The following is a 17447-nucleotide window of genomic DNA, read 5'->3' on the forward strand; positions in this document are numbered from 1 at the left end:
CTGGCCCGTGGGAAGTGTTTAATACCATTAATAAAAAGACGAAATAATAATCAACCAGACGAAAAAGACCCCCGAACCGAGTGGGGGGGGGGGGGGGGGCTTCTTCCTCCCCCGACCGCTCAGCCGGCCCTTCCTGAGGCCGAGCGGCCTGGAGCCCCAAGATGGCGCTGTGGGGCAGGGCCCCTTTAGCCGAGGCGCCGACAGGAACCGGAAGTCAACCTGCCCCGAGGGCGAGAAGGCCCGGGAGCCGGAAGGACCGACGCACGGGCCGGAAGAGGCGCGGGGCGGGGTGGCCGGAGCCAGGTGAGGCTCCCTTCTCCGGCCTCGCCGCTCCAAATCGTCGGGGTGCCGACGCGGCGCCTTGCCGCCCCTCCCCCCCCTTACCCCTCCGCCTCATCGCCTACCGTGCCGAACGTCTCCCGGCGCCCCGGCTTGGGCCCGTCGGGCTAAGCGGCTTCCGGCGCGCCTGCGCGGTTGCCTGGGCGCGGGGCGGCGATTTCCGGGGCGCTCGCCGGGTTGCCTAGCGACGGCGGCGGCGGCGGCGGCGGCGGCGGCGGCGGCGGCGGCGGCGGCGGCGGCGGCGGCGGCCGTTGAGCTTCTGTCGTGCTCCCCCCCCCGCCCCGGTCCCAGCGGCCGGCGGGGTGCGCGGCGCCCGTCGCCATGGCGACGCCGGCGGGTCTGGAGCGCTGGGTGGAGGACGAGCTGCACGCCGTGCTGGGGCTGAGCCAGCGCCACCTGGCCCCCTTCCTCATCGGCACCGCGCGGCGCTGCGCCTCGGCCGAGGACTTCGTGCAGCGGCTGCGGGACACCGGCGCCCTGCCCCACGACGGCCCGGCCCGGGACTTCGCCCTGAGCCTCTGGAGCAAGGTACGGGCCCGGCGGGCGGGCGGGCCGGCCCTGCGCCCTGCGCTCCGCTCCTCCCCGCTCCTCCCCGCTCCTCCCCGCTCTCCTTGGAGCAGTGAGTGGCGTTTGGGGAGCGCTCGCTCGGTGCGTCATCGTCATCCTCCTCCTCACTCCTCAGTGCTCTCTCTCCGTCGGTCTAGGGAGCGCTCCCTCTGTCCATCGTCCTCCCCCTCAGTGGCGTCTCTCTAGTGAGCGCCCTCCCGGGGCCTCGCCAGCCTCCTCACTCAGTGGTATCGAGAAGCAACTTGGCCTGATGCCAAGGAAGTGGGTTCTAATCCCGCCTCCTCCACTTCTCTGCTCCGTGTCCCAGGGCAAGTCACCTCACTTCTCTGGGCCTCAGTTACCTCATCGGGAAAATGGGGATCAAGAATGCAAGTCCCCAGTGGGACAGGGTCCGTGGCCAACCTTATCACCTCGTCTCCACCCCAGTGCTTGGAACAGGGCTTGGCGTGTAGTAAACACCTAACGGATGCTGTCGTCATAATTACCGTTATCATCTCTTGAGCGCTTACTGTGTGCGTCGTCATCCTCGGCATCGGCGGTATTTATTGAGCGCTTACTGTGTGCGTGGCCTTCAGCGATGGCATTTATTGAGCGTTCAGTGGGTGGAGAGCACCGTAAGCTTGTTGTGGTACAGGGAATGTGTCTGTTGTACTCTCTCAAGCGTTGAGTACAGTGCTCCACACATAGGGAGTGCTCGATAAATACCAACTGAATCGAATGAAGGTTTGGGAGAGGACAGAGTTGGAAGACCCATTTTCTGCCCCCAGGGAGCTTACAGTCTAGAGGGGGAGACAGACAGTAATTGTACTGAGCCCCTGGGAAAAGACATTTACAGTAGAGGGGGGTTCAACCCGCCTAGTAGAAGCAGTAGAAGAACCCGGGCTTGGAAATCAGAGGTCATGGGTTCTAGGCCCAACTCCGCCACTTGTCAGCTGTGTGACTTTGGGCAAGTCACTTCACTTCTCTGGGCCTCGGTTACCTCATCTGTAATATGGGGATTAAGACTGTGAGCCCCACACGGGACATCCTCATGATCTTGTATCTACCCGTCAAACGGCAGGGACCGTCTCTATCTGTTGCCGACTTGTTCAATCCAAGCGCTTAGTACAGTGCTCTGCACATAGTAAGCGCTCAATAAATACTATTGAATACCCCAGTGCTTAGAACAGTGCTCGGCACAGAGTAAGCGCTTTAACAAATACCATCATCATCATCATCAAATTCTTTCGGTTGTACCTTCAGAACATCTCGGGAATCCTCCCGTTTCCTTTCCGTCCAAACTGCTACCATACCGATCCAAGTGTTTATTCTAGCCTGCCTTTTTTTATCTTTTGTTATTTCTTTTTAATGATATTAAGTGCTTGGGATGTGGCAAACATTGTTCCAAGTTTCTCGATTACCGCATCTGCCTCCTTGCTGGCCTCCCGTCTCTCCCCACCCTAGTCCATACTTCAGTCTGCTGCCTGGATCATTTTTCTACAAAATCATTCAGGCCGTGTCTCCCCACATGTCTATCAACTCTGTTGTATTGGACTTTCCTAAGTGTCTAGGGCAATGTTCTGCACACCGTAAATGCTCAATAAATGCCCTCGATGGATGGATTGATCAAGGGGATGGAGCTGGCCGAGGGCACTGCTGGGAAAAGGACCCTGGTGGGGCAAGAGCCCTGGAACTCGGGGTGAAGTCCAGAGGGAGGTGGGGGTGGGTCCCGTGGGGAGAGGGCAGAGCCCCAGGGGAGGAGAGAGCGGAGCCCAGGGGAGGGGGCGGAGCCGAGGTGCTGCTGGGGCCTCGGGGCCGTGACGCCGGTGCCTGGCCCAGGTTCCACGGAAGGTGTTGTCGGAGCGCCCGGCGCGGGCGGCGGAGCGGGCGGCCTTGGCCCTGCAGGAGAAGAACAAGACCTACAGGCTGCTGGAGGACAGCGAGGACAGCGGCCCGGAGACCCAGTCCGCCGGGGCCCCCGCCGCCCCGTCCGCCAGCCGCAAGAAGAGACACCTGAGGCGGAGGCGGCGGCAAGAGGAGGAGGAGGAAGAGGATGAGGAGGAACGGGAGCGGGAGGCGGCCTGCCAGGCGGAGAAGAGCCGGGCCGGGTGCGGGACCTTGGGGGACGGTGGCGGTGCTGAGGCCGTGGGGGGCGGCGGGAGGCCAGGCGTGCCCCCTTTTTTCCCCTTCCCTCCTCCCCTGCCCTCCCTTCCCCTCTCCCACATCAAGTGTTGTGACCTGAGCCCCATCCCGTGGCCCAGGGTGGGCCGGGCCCCCACGGGGGAGAAGGCGGAGTCGGAGGACGAGTGGGAGCGCAGTGAGCGGGAACGCCTGCGGGACCTGGAGGAGCGCGACGCCTTCGCTCAGCGCGTGCGCCAGCGAGACAAGGACCGGACCCGCAACGTGCTAGAGCGTTCCGACAAGAAGGTGGGGGGCGGCCCGGGGAGGGCAGGGCCCGGCGGGCAGGGGGGCGGAGGCCGGCGGGACAAGGACCAGACATGCAACGTGCTGGAGTGCTCTGCTCTGACAAGAAAGGGGGGAGCGCCCGGCAGGCGGCCAGGGGAGGGGAGAGCCCGGAACCTTCTGGGTGACCTGAGCACAGAGGGGGCGGGTCTGGAACAGAGAATCTTTAGCGGTCTTTCCTTGGACCCTTGTAATGATGGGAACAGTAAAAGCTGTGACATGCGTTGAGCACTTGTGTGCCAAGTGGCGTGCTGGGCTCAGGGGAAGATGCAGGTTACCTGGGTAGGTTCCAGTCCCTGCCCCATCCCCTGCCCCAAGTGGGGCCCCCTCTGGGCATCCCCCTCTTCTCCCCACGAGGAAGGGGTGACGGGGAGACTGGCCAGAGTGCCTCTCCTCTTTCTAGGCATATGAGGAGGCTCAGAAACGGCTCAAGATGGCAGAGGAGGACCAGAAGACGATGGTGAGCGCCTGCCCCGATCTCTACAGGGAGTCCCACCAACCTCCCATAATCCTCTTGGTTACAGAGTTGGCGAAATGGTGCGGTCTGGGCTCCCGGGGCTGAGGGGGGACCGGGTGGCGGGCAGGGGCCAGGGCGGGAAGAGAAGGTTGGGGCCAGTGGGGTTGGCTCTGGGAGGAGCCGAGTCCGTGGCCCGTGGGACCCAGGAGAGGAGACCGTGTTCGTGGCGGGCGGGTCCTTCAGTGGCTGGCACGGCTCCAGCTTCCGGGGTGCCTTCCTCTCAGGAGGGTTGGCGACGTTCCTGCCAGCTGGGGGTTGGGGGAGGGACATCACCCACCTCCCCGCCCCCCTCAGCCCTCCGAGTGACCCGGGGCTCCCGACGCCCGGGCCCGGTCCTTTCCCGTCTCTGGCGGCCCGTCTGTGGACACGGGAAGGAGCTAGCCAAGATCCAGAGTGGGGCTCCGTAGCGCCGGAGACGGCGGGGAGACCCTTCCCGGGGAGACAGCCGTCTGTCAGAGGAGAAGGGTGGGGAGACCCTTCCCGGGGAAACTGCTGTCTGTCAGAGGTGGCACTGACCTCCTTCCCCGGCTCCCAGGTTCCCGAGCTGCGGAAGAAATCGCGGCGAGAGTACTTGGCGAAGCGGGAGCGGGAGAAACTGGAGGACCTGGAGGCGGAACTGGCGGACGAGGAGTTCCTGTTCGGGGACCAGCGCCTCAGCGGGGCCGAGCGGCGGGAGATCCGCTACAAGCGCCGGGTGCGGGACCTGGCCCGAGAGTACCGGGCCGCCGGACAGCAGGAGAAGCTGGAGGCCACCAACCGCTACCGCATGCCGGAAGAGACCCGGGGACCGGTGAGCCGCCGCTGCAGCGGGCCCGGCGGGGGGCTGAGGGAGCCGGCCCAAGGGATGCGGGGGCCGGGGGCCGGGGGCCAGATGGGTGAGCCCGGAGGACGCGCGTGGTCTCGGGGGGCCAGACGGATGAGCCGAGCCGGGATGGGAGCCGGCCTGAGGGAGGCGGGGAGGTTTGGGGGTCGCGGGGGCTGGGAGCCGGCCCAAGGGGGGCGGGGGGCCAGACGGGAGAGCCATGGAGAGGGTGGGCCCGGTGAGAGGAGTGGGGCTATCCACCCGACTGACTCTCCTCTCCCATCTCTCCCCTCTGCTGTCTCTCCCCACCCGCATCTCTCCCTCCCTGCCTCTCTTTCCATCTCTCTCCCTCCCGTCTCCACGTCTCTGGCCTCCATGTCTGCCCCCTGTCCGTGTCGCTCCTCCTCTCGACGTCCCTCTGCCTTCTCTGCGGCCTCCGTCTCCCTCCCTCCCGCCCTCCCATCCGTCGTTCGGTCGGTCTGTCCTCCCTCCCCGGCGGTGGCAGCCGGCGGTGGAGACGGAGGTGGAGGAGGCGGGGTCGGGGGCCCCCGGGGAGGAACAACGGCGCTGGGAGGAGGCCCGCCTGGGGGCGGCCACGTTACGCTTCGGGGCCAAGGATGCCGCCCTCCGGGAGCCCGAGTACAAGTTGCTGCTGCTGGACGAGGAGGAAGAGGCCGCGGCCGCGGCCGCGGCCATCGACTTCGTCTGCGCCACCCGGCTCGACGGCGACCAGGTGGGGCGGCGGGGGGCCGTGCCCGCAAGAAGTGGAGTCGGAGAGAGGGCGGGGCCGGGGAGAAGGGCCAGAGCTGGGGGGCTGCAGGCGGGGAAGGGGATGGGAGAGCCCAGCAGGAGCGGGGCAGGGCGGGGCCCCGGGGGGGCAGACGCAGGCGGGCGGGCCCGCGCGCGCCCATCGTCCGGCCCTTGGCCCCCAGGAGGCGTCGGCGGGTCCCTCACCGGCCGGCCAGTCGGAGCGCGACGAGCCGATCCGGGCCGTCCGCCGCAGCCTCCCCGTGTTCCCCTTCCGCGAGGAGCTCCTGGCCGCCATCGCCGACCACCAGGTGCTCATCATCGAGGGCGAGACCGGCTCGGGGAAGACCACGCAGATCCCCCAGTACCTCTTTGAGGAGGTGGGTTGCCCCCCCCCCCGGGACCCTCCAGCTGCTCCCTGTCGGCATCCCAGGCCCGGGGATCACCTCTGCCCCACCTCTGGGAAGCGCCTTCCACCTCTGGCTACCCAGCCGGTCAGCTGGCCCTCAGGCCCGAGCTCTGGTTCACAGGCGTAGGCCCCGGCTCGAGCGCCGCCCCCCACCCCCAATCACCCCGTCGTAGCCGAGGAGGGGCCCGCGGGAGTCGCCCCCGTCAGACTCACCCCACCGCCCGCGGAGACGGTCCCGGGGAGGCCGGCCACCCCCCTCCCTCCACGGCCCGGTGGTTTCCCTCTCGTGGCTGCTAGCCAGTGCCGTGACTGGGCCCCGCCCACTTCACCCCCATCAGGGTTGCCTGGTTCTCCCCCGGGTGTCCACATTGGGTCTGGCTCTGGCTCCATCTCCCAAAGCCCCCTGACCGTTTGCTAGAGGACCTCCCTTTGATCCCAGGCGTGGGGACAAGGGGGTGGTCAGGAGCGAGGTACACGCACGCAAACACACACGCACTCCAACACCCTGCACCCTCCCAAGCATCCAGGCTGCCCCCCTGACTGTTCCCACCGCCCACTCCGCAGGGCTACACCAAGGACGGGATGAAGATCGCCTGTACCCAGCCCCGCCGGGTGGCGGCCATGAGCGTGGCCGCCCGTGTCGCCAAGGAGATGGGGGTGAAGCTGGGGAACGAGGTGAGCCGTGCCAGCCGGCCAGGCCTCGGGACGCTCTCCCCCGGCCCCTCTCCGTCTTATCCGTCCCCCGCAGCCCCGCCTTCCCCTCCCCTCTTCCTCGTGCCCCCGCCTCCGACGTGCTACCCCTGGGGCCCAGGCGTCCTGGCTCCCTCCGCCCCACCCCCCGCTGTGTCCTCCTCCCGCTCCAGGTGGGCTACAGCATCCGCTTCGAAGACTGCACCTCGGAGCGCACGGTTCTCCGCTACATGACCGACGGGATGCTCCTCCGGGAATTCCTCTCCGAGCCCGACCTTGGGAGCTACAGGTGTCGATGGGCCCCGGGCCCCCATGCTTTACCTGGCCCCTGCCCACCTCCCCCCACCCCCCGCCTTTCGTCTCACCTGGCTCCTAGGCAGGGGCTGGACAGTGGTCGGGCCGGGCCACGCAGCCCGGAGTCACCCACCTCCGTGGCCCCAAGTCACCGTGGTAGAGAAGGGAAAGGGTGGGACCCTTTGAAAAAGCTGTCCTCGCCCTCTGGGGCCCCCGGGCTCCGGCTGAAATCATTGTGGTGTCAGTTGGGTGCTTATGATGTGCTACGCAGCGTGCTAAGCACTGAGGTAGAGACGGGATCAGCAGGTCTCCAGTCCCTGTCCCCCATGGGGCTCCCAGTCTAAGGGGAAGGGAGAGTGGGTCTCATCCCCATTTTACAGATGAGGAAACTGAGGCCCAGAGAGTCTATGTGGTCAGTCGATGGTATTGAGTGCTTACTGTGTGCAGTAATGCGCATGAAGTAGGCATTACGGGGAGGATCCCGCCCTCAGGGAGCTTCCAGTCCACGATCAAGACACCTCGGTGCTAGATGATTGTATATTTTTTACTTACGTTACCGTCCGTCTCGCTCTCTGGACTGGAAACTCATTGTGGGCAAGGACTCACACACTCATCGTGTGTCTCCCGACTCTGTTGCGTTGACCTCTCCCAAGCGCTCAGTCCAGTGCTCTGCACCCAGCGAGCGCCCAGTAAATACCATTGACGACGGGCGACGAGAGAGGGCTGACGGGCCCCGGGTTCTCCCCGGCCGCTGGGTCTGGGGGCTCGGGCGCCCCCGCTGTCCCCCGGGCGGGCCGGTGGACGGGCGTGCGATCGGACAGTCAGACGGGTGGTCTGTGTCCCCGGGCGACAGCGTGGTGATGGTGGACGAGGCCCACGAGCGGACGCTGCACACAGACGTGCTGTTCGGCCTGATCAAGGACGTGGCCCGCTTCCGCCCCGGCCTCAAGGTCCTGGTGGCCTCGGCCACCTTGGACACGGCCCGCTTCGCCACCTTCTTCGACGACGCTCCCGTCTTCCGCATCCCCGGCCGGCGCTACCCCGTGGACATCTTCTACACCAAGGTGGGGCCGCCGGCGGTACGGGGACCGCCGGGGGGGCGGCGGGCCGCCGGGGACCGTCGCGGGGCCGGGCCGCCGGGGGCCGGTGGTGGCGGCCCACCGGACGGCCCTCCCCCTCTCTGGCACCAGGCCCCGGAGGCGGACTACTTGGAGGCGTGCGTGGTGTCCGTGCTGCAGATCCACGTGACGCAGCCCCCCGGGGACGTGCTGGTGTTCCTGACCGGGCAGGTGAGACCCGGGAGCGGGGCCGGACCCGGCGGGCGGGGAGGGGACGAGGAGGCTCCCGCGGACCCCGGTGAAACCCGACCCCCGTCCCACCCCCCGCCGGCAGGAGGAGATCGAGACGGCCTGCGAGATGCTCCAGGACCGCTGCCGCCGCCTCGGCTCCAAGATCCGCGAGCTGCTGGTGCTGCCCATCTATGCCAACCTGCCGTCCGACAAGCAGGCCAAGATCTTCCAGCCCACACCCCCAGGAGCCCGCAAGGTCGGGGCCTCCCCCCTGCTGACCAGGAGGGGTTTGGGAGAGGGAGGCGGGGCGATCTCCCGCGGCCCCCACGGCCCCAGGCCTGGGTTCGGGGGTCGTCGTCGTAGTGGTTGTGGGAAGCTGGAGCTCACCGTCCTCTACCTCGCCCTCGGCCCACGTCCTGCCTCTGCCCCGGTATTCCCTCCCCCTTCGTATCGGACAGACCCCATGTACAAACCCCTCCTAAAAGGCCACGTCCTTCAAGAGGGCTTCCCCGACCGACCCCTCATCTCCCCTACTCCTTCTCCCTTGAGTCCGTCCCCTTTATCCGCCCCACCCCCCGCCCCGCGGCACTTGCGTCCAGATCTGTCTTTTTTTTTTTTTGTTGCCTTTCTCCCCCTCTAGACCGCAAGCTCCTCGTGGGCGGAGACCGTGTCTCCCAACTCCGTCACACCGTACTCTCCCTAGCGGTTAGGACAGTGCTCTACGCCCAATAAGCAGTCGGTAATACGACCGATTGCGCGCAGTCGGTCGGTCGTATTTATTGAGCACTCGCTGGGTGCAGGGCACTGTACTAAGCGCTCGGGAGAGTACGGTCTAACAGAGTTGAGAGGCACGACCTCTGCCCACAAGGAGCTGACGGTGTAGAGGACTGTATTACACGCTGGGAGAGAGTCCACGGTTTGGAATTAGACACGGTCCCCGGCCCCCACGCCGGGGGAGCAGGACGGGATTTTGTCGGCCTGCCAGCCTTCCTCTCGAGGTGGCGTCGCCTCGTGGACGGGGCCCGGTGCTGGGTTCGAAATGCAGTTCCACCCCTGCCGGGTGCCCCCGCCCCGGACCTCTCGGTTAAAGGGTTCTGGGCCCCGGTTTCCTGCACGGGTAAAATGGGGCCTCGATCCCAATGGCGACAGGTGGTGGTCGCCACGAACATCGCGGAGACGTCCCTGACCATCGAGGGCATCATCTACGTCCTGGATCCCGGCTTCTGCAAGCAGAAGAGCTACAACCCGCGCACTGGCATGGAGTCTCTGGTCGTCACCCCTTGCAGCAAGGTGAGGGGCTGGCGGGGCAGGAGCGGGGGGCTGGGGGGGCGCACGGAGGGAGGGACCCAAGCTCCCTCCAGCCAGGTGACGCAGCGGAGCGCGCTCCCCACTGGCCCTTCTCCTGTCTGAAGCGAGGGCCTCCTCCCGTCTTCACCCTCAGGCCTCGGCCAATCAGCGGGCAGGGCGGGCGGGCCGTGTGGCAGCGGGCAAGTGCTTCCGCCTGTACACGGCCTGGGCCTACCAGCACGAGCTGGAGGACACGACCGTCCCCGAGATCCAGAGGACCAGCCTGGGCAACGTCGTGCTGCTCCTCAAGAGCCTGGGTGAGGGCGGGGCGGCCGAGGGAGGCGGGGGACAGACGGGAGCGGGGCCGGCGGCGCGGATCCTAGGCCGGGGCGGTTGGCTGGCGGGCCGGAAGACTGACGTGAGTCAGTCGGTGGTATTCATCGACCGCTTGCTGCGTGCGCAGCGTTGGACTCAGCGCTTGCGGGAGGCCAGCGTAAGAGGTGGTAGACGCGTTCCCCGCCCACGGCAAATTTCCAGCCTGGAGGGGGAGGGGCGACGGAGGTGAGGGGGGAGACCGGAGCGTCACGGGATTGGGAATGGGACGGAGACCTTGGCTCCCTGACTGCCAGCTGGCCCTCAGGAATCAACGACCTCATCCATTTTGACTTCCTGGACCCTCCGCCCCACGAGACCCTGGTGCTGGCCCTGGAGCAGCTGTACGCGCTGGGCGCGCTCAACCACCTCGGGGAGCTCACCAAGGTCAGTCAGCGGAACGGGGACGGGCGGGAGGACGGAGGGACACACATGGCGATGAGGGGAAGCGGGGGGAGGCCCCGGGAGCCTCAGACCGTGCTTCGTTCTCCTACAGCTGGGCCGCAAGATGGCGGAGCTGCCCGTGGACCCCATGCTGTCCAAGATGATCCTGGCCTCTGAACAGTGAGTCCGCCCGCGCCCTCCCCGGGGTCTCCGCTGCCCACTGGGCGCCCGACTGACCCGCCCCCTCTGCCCTCCCCCGCCAGGTACGGCTGCTCCGAGGAGATCTTGACGGTGGCGGCCATGCTGTCTGTGAACAACGCCATCTTCTACCGGCCCAAGGACAAGGTCGTCCACGCCGACAATGCCCGGGCCAACTTCTTCGTGCCTGGCGGGGACCACCTGGTGCTGCTTAACGTCTACACCCAGGTCTGGGCGGGGCCGGGCGGCGCCACGGGGGGAGGGGGGGGGGGGGCGGCGGGCCGCCAGAGGGCGGCGCCACGGCCCCACCGGACAGCTCTGTGGTGTCCTCGGCGCAGTGGGTGGAGAGCGGCTACTCGGCGCAGTGGTGCTACGAGAACTTCGTGCAGCTGCGCTCGCTGCGCCGGGCCCGGGATGTGCGGGAGCAGCTGGAGGGGCTGCTGGAGCGCGTCGAGGTGGGACTCACCTCCTGCCAGGGCGACCACACCCGCGTCCGCAAGGTCAGAACCCTCCGCCGCCGCACGGCGCCACCGGGCCGCAATTGGGAGTCCCTCCCCACCCCTGGGAGGGGCTGGACGGGCCCCAGCCCCCACCGCCCGCCGGGACACACCGTCTCGGGCAGGCTCCCCCGACGGGCCACACCCGAGCCCTCTGGATTCCAGCCTCCGCGCCCCGGCTCATCGCTTTCCCTGCATCTTTCCTGAGTCCCGGGAGAACTGGGTGATGGAGATGGGGGCGGGGGGAGGCGGCGGCGGGCCCCAGGATTGTTGGGTGGGGCGGTGGTATGGTTGCGTGGCGAGCCTCCCCTCCCCTCCCCCACCAGGCCATCACCGCCGGCTATTTCTACCACACGGCCCGGCTGATGCGCAGCGGCTACCGCACGGTGAAGCAGCAGCAGACGGTGTACATCCACCCCAACTCCTGTCTCTTCGAGGAGCAACCCCGCTGGCTGCTCTACCACGAGCTCGTCTTCACCACCAAGGAGTTCATGAGACAGGTGCGGCAGCCCCCCTCGGCCTTCTGCGCGGTGGGCAGGAAATGCGGTCGGTGGCCCCGAGGCATCCTGGGGTCTGGTCCTCAGCCTGCTGGGAGCGCTGGCAGTGAGCCCTAGGCCTCAGCCTGCCGGGTGCTGGATCAGGGTCAGCGACCACGCCACCGTGCCCCCGCGCCTATTAGGGGAGGACTTGCTCAGCCTCATCTGGCCTAGGGCTGCTGGGGGACTTGGTTCACGTTGGACTAGACCAACTGAGGTCGCCCTGCTCGGTGCGTGATGGGAAAAGGAATTCCAGACAAAAGGGATTTTGCTTTCCCCACCCCTTCGCCCCTTCCCCCAGGGCCTGCTGGGAGGTATGAACGGGAGAGTTAAGTCACCCACCGAGGGGAGCCTGAATTGCTTTGATTGCCACCCCGCTCACGTCCCCGCTCTCGTCCCCCCATTAGGTGCTGGAGATCGAGAGCGGCTGGTTGCTGGAAGTGGCCCCCCACTACTACAAAGCCCGGGAGCTGGAGGATCCCAGTGCGAAAAAGATGCCCAAGAAAGTGGGCAAGGTGCGGGAGGAACTTGGCTAGTGGGGTTGGCTGGGCCGGACCACCCGCCCCTCCTCCTGTACGGTTTCCTTTCTGTCCTGCCGACTTGTCTTTATAAAGAGACTCTAATTTTGTTAAATAAACCCAAAAAAACCCCCATCCAACGCACATCGGGCCCCGGCTTTAGGTTCGAGGTCCCTCCCCGTCGAGCCCCTGCTCCGGGCTGGGGTCCGAGCCGGGTCCAGAGTCGAGCCCGCCCGCCCTCCCGAGGGCCGGGCCCAGGGCCGCGGGGAGCCGAACAGGCTGACGGGTCGGCGGGGTCCATTTCCCCTCTCCTTCCACCGCCCCGACCCTGGCCCCTAAAAACCTTCACGGTGCAGCCCCTTCCAGCCTTCCTGGGCTTTATTATATACAAGTTAAATTATACAGCGACTTTACACAGCATGAGATGGGTTGGTGGCGGGAGGGACCGGACCCCCCCGCCCCCTTTCCCTGTGCGTTCGGATGAGCTCAGTGCTAACGGTCACCCCGATCCCCCCTCCCGTCCCCGCCCGGTGGCCTGCCCCCGGCTCGGGGGTCAAGGGTCAGGGATCGGGGCAGAGCCGCAGGTGCGGTTGGGGCTCCGCCCAGCCCAGGGCCACCAGTGTTGCCAGCAGCAGTTTCTTCACGGGCGCCGGGGGTGAGTGCGAGGGCATGACCTGGAGGAGGGGAGGTGGAGAAGAGCAGTGGGTGCGGCGGGGGTGGGCGAGGGCTGGCACTGGCTGCTGAGCCCTACCCCGCCCCACCCGGTCGGTCCGCCCGCCCGTCCCGCCGTCTACACCTACTCACCTTGTCCAGCCGGTGGCGGCAGATGAGGCCGTCAGAGTTCAGGTAGAAGGTGGAATAGGCGTCGTAAGTCCTTGGGGGCGGTGCGGGGGAGGCGGGGAGGGAGGGGAGACAGCCGAGCTGGAGGGGCGCCGGACCGACAGCCCACCCGCACCCCAACAGCCCCCCACCCCCCCTTACAGCCCCCATCACGTGGGTGAGGGGCAGGTAACGGGGAGGGGCCGCTGGCCATCTGTCTGTCACATGGGGGGCGAGAGGGCGGGGGGCGAGAGGGCAGGGGGCGGGGCCGGGCGTCACCTGTAGAGGTCCTCCCTGTCTCGGCGGTAGAAGCGCAGGAAGAGCACGTGGGCGGGCAGGCCGACGAGGCGCCAGCGGGCCTGCAGCGTCCAGTCCTCCGGGTGCCGGCTGAGCCGTAGCACCTCCAGCCGCAGCTGGGCAAAGTAGTTCCAGGCCAGGAAGCGGCACAGGGTCAGGGACAGGATGTACCAGGGGCGGCCCCTGCACGGGACAGCCGGGGGGCGGGCGGTGGGGCGGGGGAGAGTGGGGCGGCCGGCCGGCCCAAGGGGAGGCCCGGTCGTCGTCGCCCCCGTCCACTGCCCCGGCGGGCTCCCCGGCCCCGAACGTCGAGACGCCCGGAGAGGGGAGGGGCGGGTCTCCTGCCGGGCCCGGGAAGGTCCCGGCCCTGAGTCTGGGCAGAGGCAGGGGAAGGAGTCCAGGGACAGGACCACTTCCTTGCCCCGGCCTGCCAGCGAGGGATGAGCCTGGGGGGTGGCTGGGGGGGGGGGGGGGGGGGGGACGACGACATGGCCCCTGTAAAGGCTGTAACAGTGGATCGATAAGGCTGGGCAGGGAGAGAGATGTATGTATGGGTGTGTGTGTGTACACGGGGGGGGGGGGGAGGAGTGGGGGTGCAGGTGGATGAGCCATGAGTCATCCCCTTGCGGGGGCCCTCTGCCCCAGCCCACCGGCCCACCTACCCACACCCGTGGTGCCCGGACCCTCACTTGGTTCTCATGTTGAGGATCTCGTTGACGAACTCGACGTCGGACGAGTACAGGGTGTAGTCGTGGGAGCGCAAGAACAGGTTAGGGAGCTGCGGGAGCGACACGCGGGGCCGTCGGGGCCGGCCCCTCCCCCACCGCTGCCCCCCAACATCCCCTCCCTTCCCGGGGCCACCCCCGCCCCCTAACCTCCGGCGGCCGACTCCCCAACTCCCGACCTCGGGGGCCTCCGCTCTGGCCCGATGGAACAGTGGTGACGTCCACCCAGACGTCCCCAGGCCCGGACCCGCCGCCCCTCCCCTTCCCTAGCCCGATTGAGTGGAGGAACGGAGGCCTCGATCCATCTATCGATGCTATTTATTGAGCGCTTCCTGGGAGGACAGCACTGGACTGAGCGCTCGAGAGAGTCCGGTACAAGAGACTTAGTAGACACATTCCCTGTCCACGATGAGCTTCCAGTCTAGGGGCGCACCTCTCCCTCTCTCCCCCCGCATCGAGCGGCCCCCGAGGGGTTTCTGTGCACCAGCCCCTCCCCACCCGTCACCCGCCCCAGCGTCTCACACCATAGCCAGAATCCCTCCTATAGCCGGACGGGGCCGGACTCCACTGGAGCGAACGGCGGCCGCCCGGGCAGCCGGGAAGTCCTTCCTTCACAGTCTCACCCCGAGTCCCTCCCACTCCGCTCCACTTCATGCCTCCTCCCAGCCTCACCTCTTGCCTCAGCCTCTCGTGCATGACGGCCAGGTGCTCCTCCATGCGGGGGTCCCCAGAGGGGGTGGCAGGGGCGAGGCAGGGGTCCCCGGGGGCCTGGAAGGGGAGGAGGGCCCCGGGGCGGGGACAGGGCGGCCCATCGAAGAGGCTGCGCAGGCTGTCCAGGCAGCCCCCGTGCAGGCCGCCGGACCCGTCCTCCCCCGCCTCGCTAGAGGGGTCGATACTGGGGGTGGCCAAGGCCGGGGGGCGCCGGGGGACTGGGGACCGGGGTCTGCTCCGTGGAGGGGGCTGGACCCAGAAGGGCGGGGTGTTGGGAGGAGGGACAGGAGGGGGAGGGACGATCCAGGGGGGCAGGAGCGGGGGGGAGTGTGAGGCCAGCTGGTCCTGTGGGGAAGGAAGAGACCAGGTGAAGGGGAGGGGCACCCGGGCATCCCGCCCCTCACCGATCCGGGAGAGGCCCATCCTCTCCGGGCCCTAGATGGACGGGATCGGGACAAGTCTCCAAGTCTCCTGGCCTAAGAGGTGGAGCCCGGGCCTGGGAATCAGAGCACCTGGGTTCTAATTCCCGCTCTGCTACTTGTCTGCACTGTGACCTCGGCCAAGTCGCTAAACTCCCCTGGGCCTCAGTTAACTCATCTGTGAGCCCCAGAGACTGTGTCCAACCTGATCGTCTGGTACCTAACCCCGGGCTTAGGACAGTGCCTGCCACATAGTAGGTGTTTTATAAATACCATTTAAAAAAAAAAAAAAACTGGGTCGAGGGAGGACCCAGTGGATCAGTGGTATTTACTGAGTGCTTGCCATGTGCAGAACACTTGGGAGAGTCCAATATGACAGAGTTGGTGGCCAGTTTCCACAGGAATAAGGAAGAGGGTGCTGCTGGGCTTGGAGGAGAGCAAGTGGAGGAAGGTCAGGGGAGAGAAGTCGGGGGAGGGCGCTGGCTGATGTCCCACTCCCTGAAAGCAGAGCAGGAGGGCAGGGGGCGGATATAACTGGGGAGACCCTCCCAGCTCTAGACCCCTCTGGGAAGGGGAAGGAGCCACTTCGCATGGAGAAGCGGCGTGGCTGAGCGGGTGGACCCCAGACCTGGGGGTCAGAAGGACCTGGGTTCTACTCCTGGCTCTGCCACATGTCTGCTTGCCCCTTCCTACCTCTCCTCCCTCCTCTCTTTCTACCACCCACCCCGCACGCTCCGCTCCTCCGCCGCCCACCTCCTCACCGTCCCTCGGTCTCGCCTATCCCGCCGTCGACCCCCGGGCCGCGTCCTCCCGCGGTCCCGGAACGCCCTCCCTCCTCACCTCCGCCAAACTGATTCTCTTCCCCTCTTCGAAACCCTACTTAAAACTCACCTCCTCCGAGAGGCCTTCCCAGACTGAGCTCCCCTTCTCCCTCTACTCCCTCTGCCACCCCCCCTTTACCTCTCCACAGCTAAACCCTTTTTTTCCCCTTTTCCCTCTGCTCCTCCCCCTCTCCCTTCCCATCCCCACAGCACTGTACTCGTCCGCTCAACTGAATATATTTCCATTACCCTATTTATTTTGTAAATGAATTGTACATCGCCTTGATTCTATTTAGTTGCCATCGGTTTTTACGAGATGTCCTTCCCCTCGACTCTATTTATCGCCATCGTTCTCGTCTGTCCGTCTCCCCCGATTAGACCGTAAGCCCGTCCAACGGCAGGGACCGTCTCTATCTGTTGCCGACTTGTTCATCCCAAGCGCTTAGTACAGTGCTCTGCACATAGTAAGCGCTCAATAAATACTATTGAATGAATGAATGAATGCTGTACGGCCGTGGGCAAGTGACTTCACTGAGCCTCAGTCACCTCATCTACGATGACGATGATGAGGGGATTTTTGAGGCGCTTACCATGTGCCACGCACTGTTCTAAGCAGCGGGGAAGATACAAGGTAATCGGTTTGTCCCACGTGGGGCTCACGGGCTGAATCCCCATTTTACAGATGAGGTCACCGAGGCACGGAGAAGTGAAGCGGCGGGCCCAAAGTCACGCAGCCGACCGGTGGCGGGGCCGGGATCAGAATCCACGACCTCTGCCTCCCAAGCCCGCGCTCTTGCCACGGAGCCACGCCGCAGCTCTAAAATGGGGATTGCGAGGGTGAGCCCCACGAGGGCCGGGGCCTGCATCCAACCCGATTAGCTGCTATCCACCCCAGCCCTTGGGACGGTGCTTGGCCTAGAGGACGCGCTTAACGAGTCCCCTCGGAAGAACGAGAATGACGATCGTTAGGGAGGGGAGGGAGGGCGGAGCGGAGCGGAGGAGGAGAAGCCGAGCCCGGGGCGGACGACGCACTAGTGACCGGGAATAATGCAACCTGCAGCTGGGCGCGACTGTAACGGGGACCGCCCCCATCGCCCCCGGCTGCGGGGCTGCGGGGCTGCGGGGCTGCGGGGCTGCGGGGCTGCGGGGCTGCGGGGCAGAGCGGCCGCATCCCCAGCCTGGCCTCCCTCGCTTCCTGCCCTTCAAGTCACCTCCGGGCCGCCCCCCGGCCCAACCCCGACCCGGCGCCCCCACCTGACCTTCGCCTCGCGCCCACACACACACACACACACACACACACAGCGCCGGCCACAGCCCCCTCCCTCTGTCCCTCCCCGCTGCCCGTTCCTCACCTGGGCCCGGGCCCGGTAGGCGCGGAGGCAGCGGCCGAGCCCCCGGGCCGCCCCCCGGCCGGGTCGGTACATGACTGAGCGGGGGGGCGCGGGGAGGTAACGCCCCACCGGCCGCCTCCTCACCCGGGGCAGCTCGCCCGAGGCCGGCTGAGGGGGCGCGCCTGCGCACTGCCGGCCGGCCCCGAGGAGCGGCGCCTGCGCGGAAGGCGCCGGGGTTGGGAAGGGCAATCGGGGGCGGGGGGGGGGGGGGGGAGACGGTCCCGACGCCTGCGCACAGGGTCGGAGGAGGAGAGGAGGAGCGGGGCTGCGGAGGGAGATGCGCGTGCGCGGGGGGCAGAACGGGAGCGGGAGCGGGAGCGGGCCGGGACCCGGGAGAGAAGGGGCGGGGCCGGGCCGGGCCGGGCCGTCCAAACCC

General features: G+C 66.9%; 2 protein-coding genes across 3 annotated transcripts; one reads left to right on the plus strand and one right to left on the minus strand.

The window, feature by feature from the left end:
* Positions 1-603: 603 nt before the first annotated feature.
* On the plus strand, positions 604-12032 carry DHX16 (DEAH-box helicase 16). Of its 2 annotated transcripts, XM_029055945.2 has the most exons (20): positions 605-867; positions 2725-2993; positions 3147-3312; positions 3752-3808; positions 4401-4655; positions 5173-5400; positions 5600-5794; positions 6388-6498; positions 6687-6802; positions 7661-7871; positions 7998-8096; positions 8200-8352; positions 9246-9386; positions 9538-9700; positions 10024-10142; positions 10252-10319; positions 10403-10565; positions 10676-10837; positions 11161-11334; positions 11778-12032. In XM_029055945.2, exons 1-20 carry the CDS (start codon positions 661-663, stop codon positions 11904-11906), a joined length of 3186 nt encoding a protein of 1061 aa, XP_028911778.1. In that variant the 5' UTR covers positions 605-660; the 3' UTR covers positions 11907-12032. The 2 variants fall into 2 exon arrangements, with proteins under 2 accessions (XP_028911780.1, XP_028911778.1); XM_029055947.2 differs by lacking the exons at positions 10676-10837; positions 11161-11334; positions 11778-12032 and having other exon boundaries at positions 604-867; positions 10013-10142; positions 10403-10451.
* Positions 12033-12244: 212 nt separating this feature from the next.
* CX5H6orf136 (chromosome X5 C6orf136 homolog) lies at positions 12245-17206 on the minus strand. The gene is made up of 6 exons (XM_029054754.2): positions 17033-17206; positions 14402-14785; positions 13694-13782; positions 12987-13187; positions 12693-12762; positions 12245-12562 (listed from the first exon to the last, which is right to left on the minus strand). Exons 1-6 carry the CDS (start codon positions 17102-17104, stop codon positions 12449-12451), a joined length of 930 nt encoding a protein of 309 aa, XP_028910587.1. The 5' UTR covers positions 17105-17206; the 3' UTR covers positions 12245-12448.
* Positions 17207-17447: the final 241 nt, after the last annotated feature.

The sequence above is a fragment of the Ornithorhynchus anatinus genome, chromosome X5 (assembly GCF_004115215.2).
Source record: "Ornithorhynchus anatinus isolate Pmale09 chromosome X5, mOrnAna1.pri.v4, whole genome shotgun sequence".
NCBI lineage: Eukaryota > Metazoa > Chordata > Mammalia > Monotremata > Ornithorhynchidae > Ornithorhynchus > Ornithorhynchus anatinus.